General features: G+C 46.2%; 1 protein-coding gene across 2 annotated transcripts; it reads right to left on the reverse strand.

Moving 5' to 3' along the window:
• Positions 1 to 395: 395 nt before the first annotated feature.
• Positions 396 to 3,265, reverse strand: setd6 (SET domain containing 6, protein lysine methyltransferase). 2 transcript variants are annotated; one of them, XM_031756750.2, is made up of 9 exons: positions 3,180 to 3,265; positions 2,616 to 2,696; positions 2,387 to 2,531; positions 2,171 to 2,312; positions 1,879 to 2,073; positions 1,649 to 1,778; positions 1,176 to 1,356; positions 962 to 1,098; positions 396 to 834 (listed from the first exon to the last, which is right to left on the reverse strand). In XM_031756750.2, the coding sequence occupies exons 1-9, from the start codon at positions 3,204 to 3,206 to the stop codon at positions 496 to 498; spliced, it is 1,377 nt and encodes a 458-aa protein (XP_031612610.2). In that variant the 5' UTR covers positions 3,207 to 3,265; the 3' UTR covers positions 396 to 495. The 2 variants fall into 2 exon arrangements, with proteins under 2 accessions (XP_031612610.2, XP_031612616.2); XM_031756756.2 differs by lacking the exon at positions 3,180 to 3,265 and having other exon boundaries at positions 2,171 to 2,307; positions 2,616 to 2,699.

Raw genomic sequence — 3,265 nt, forward strand, 5'->3', positions numbered from 1 at the left:
ATACATCTGTATACACACTGTCAGAGATACTTGTCTTTGAGTGAAGATTTAAGGTGATAGGAAATATAAATAACTGCAACTTGCATCTTTGACCCAGAGTTCAAGCTCATATATATATATATATATATATATATATGTTATAATTTATTATATTATATATTATAATATATATAATATATAATACATATAATATTGTCCATATTATATTAACATTACGGGAGGTGCTAATAATCAGCTCAGTCATTTTTAATGATCGTTGAAAACCCAGATCGTAATCGAGATTAAAATTCGATTAATTGAGCAGCCCTACATGTAGCTGTGCAAAGTTGTGGCAAGTTGTTCTGGTGAAATTTCAATATTAATAGTGAAGAAAACAGTCCAAAAAACCCCAAAACCATCTTGTAAGACATCTTGTTTTATTAACCGTGTCATCTAAAAACGATGGCGCACACATAAGATTAAAAACCTCGGCTGCGGTCCCCGCCAGAGCCAAACTCATGACTTGGTTAGCTCCATGAGTCCATGCAGGATGCTCTTCTGTCCATAGCGTACTTGCAGCGCCTTCCACTGCCTGCAGCTCAGTCCCATGAGTGCCGCTTTATCCTCCATTACCGCCCGGTCAACATCCATGACTTTTTCCTCATCCTCTCCGTCTCCATAGGACCTCAATGTCAGACAGGCCGCCTCATAAATCAGCCTTTTCCATGAAGCCTTTAACTCGGGAAGACCCTCGTTGGAGAGCGCCAGGGATATCTTCTCATCATCCTCGTCATCTTCTTCCCATCCTTCGTTGTCTTTAAACTCTGAAAGCTCTTCCTTTGACATGCACAGCACCTGAAAACAAAAAGTCAATCAGCAAACACTCGTATCTCAAACAGGGCGCTGCTGCAAGTGTTTGTCCCGACTGTTGTCATAAGTAAAAACAGACGATAACTAGCGCTGTTTTTACATGCTCCCTCACCTTGAGCGCAGTATGGAGCTCTGTGTCTGTAAGGCAGCCTTGTTTACCGAAGATGAAGGCTGCTTTCTCTTCCATTATCTGACACAACACCTCCCACTGCTCCTCAACCAGCTGCCGGTCCAGATCAGACTGAGCACCTGGGAGGGAAAATGAGGATGTCGTTCACACCGTCACGTCACAACGCTTTGAAACAAATGCGGCTGTTATCGTTCACCTCGTGCGGCAGCTTCGTAGAGGTTAGCGACGGGGATGTCGGCAGTGTCGTTGCTGTTGCTGGAACACGGCTCGGTGAAGCCGTACATGTGAAGCAGCTGCCAGTTGGCTATCTGCCCGTACGTGTTAAACACCTCCTGGCCTTTATGAATAGGGCGCACGCAGACCATCTTCAAGCTATCCTGAAAAAATGTTGAGCAAATTCAGAGTTCAAAACTAAAATGTGGAAACACACCGACTCTGTTCTACACTTTCCTGATGAGTTTATGACCACAATCCCTCGTTTCAAGCTCATTTTATACATCATGGCCATGATTACTCAGCATACACACTGGTGCTGTATAAGCGTTTCTCCACCTCTTGTCTTGAACATCAAAAACTAATAGGGGGCATCACGCTGGCTGCTCCCATCTTTTATCTACAGTATATGATTTTCAAAGGTGAAAAACTGCCTAAACAGATGTGTCTCCTCACTTGTGTGAACTCCAGATTAGCATTGTGATTAGACACATGGTTAAGCATGTCAGCCATGGGAACCATCATTGGTGGGTTGGGAGGCTTCTCCTCCTCCTCCTCCTCCTCCTCGTCTTGTGGCTCTTGGAAACTGGAAATGAATGGAGAGACGGGATGGGAAAGAAGAAACAAACACACATGCTCATACTCGTGCACTGCTGTAACTGTCTCGTGTATTTATAAATGCTAACCTGTAGGCCATGACAAAGGCCACAAGCTGTGTGTACAAGTCCAGTGTGTGTGTGCCGGGGTTCCAGAGGTCAGGATGTCTGGTCATGAATGGCAGGACCACATCTGTGTACTCCCGCTGGATGTTAGCCAGGTCCCTGTCCACTGCCTCCGGCACACCTGTTCCCTTCAGGAGCCTGCCTCTCTCCTCTTTAGACCTGAAAGGACGGACAGCTGACGTACGCGCCATCGTACCAGAGAAATAACACCACACCTCTGGATAGGATGGGATGAGAGCCAAAGCGTCTTCCTCACCAGAACATGGGATGATCCAGTGTTTTGAAGTCTGTCCACAAAGAGAGGTAGGCTTTCCAGTGGGACTGTGAGGATGTGTATTCATACAGCAGAGCCAGCAGCAGGGGAACCCAACCCGACGAGCTCTGCAGAGACGACTGCTCTGTGAAGGAAAAGGGAAAAAGTTACAAACTGAGAGATGCAGGCAGGCAGCATCTTTGCAACGTTACACGTCACCTTTTTCCAGCAAGGTAGAAACTTTGGTTGTTCCCTGATGGAGGAGAGCTGATCTGGGGATGGTGAACAAAACTTCCCCCTCCTCAATGTCATCCTTGGCCAGCATCCCGTACTCGGCCACGATCCCCTCTTTACTCACGCACACCTACAGATACAAACGTCAGTCGTAAACCGGATCTTAGTGCTGATTAATAAGGTGTAAATACAGGTGCAAGACGCCGTAACAAACCTTACTGCTGAGCTCCAGGCCGACTCCGTCACACCACTGTAAAAAGCTCTGCAGAGGGCTCAGCTCTGAGCCATCCTCCACCTGTCAGCGCAGAAACATCAGCACGGGAACGTGTTATCTAATGCTATCGTGCACGTGGTTTCACTCGCTTCTAAAATGAAGCCACGTGATTACAGTTATTAGAAGGCAACTGTGCTCCTTGCATTAATGCTAAGTGATAAAGTGAGCTGAATGGCGGCACGTTTTTAGTAGCAGATCACAAAGTTCATGATCGACAGCGTAAACCCAGCGTGTACACCACAGTATGTTACAGTACACAGAAACACAGCGTGTACACCACAGTATGTTACAGTACACAGAAACACAGCGTGTACACCACAGTATGTTACAGTACACAGAAACACAGCGTGTACACCACAGTATGTTACAGTACACAGAAACAGCGTGTACACCACAGTATGTTACAGTACACAGAAACAGCGTGTACACCACAGTATGTTACAGTACACAGAAACACGCGGTGTCGTGTTTGCTGCTTAAAAACAAACCGGATCAAACTGTTACCTTGGCTCGTTTCGCTCTTGCTGCCATCCCGCAGAAATAAACTCGAAGCTAACTCGAGCATGCGCACTGTGAAACGTGCAGGTTAA

Source organism: Oreochromis aureus, linkage group 7, assembly GCF_013358895.1.
Source record: "Oreochromis aureus strain Israel breed Guangdong linkage group 7, ZZ_aureus, whole genome shotgun sequence".
Lineage (NCBI taxonomy): Eukaryota > Metazoa > Chordata > Actinopteri > Cichliformes > Cichlidae > Oreochromis > Oreochromis aureus.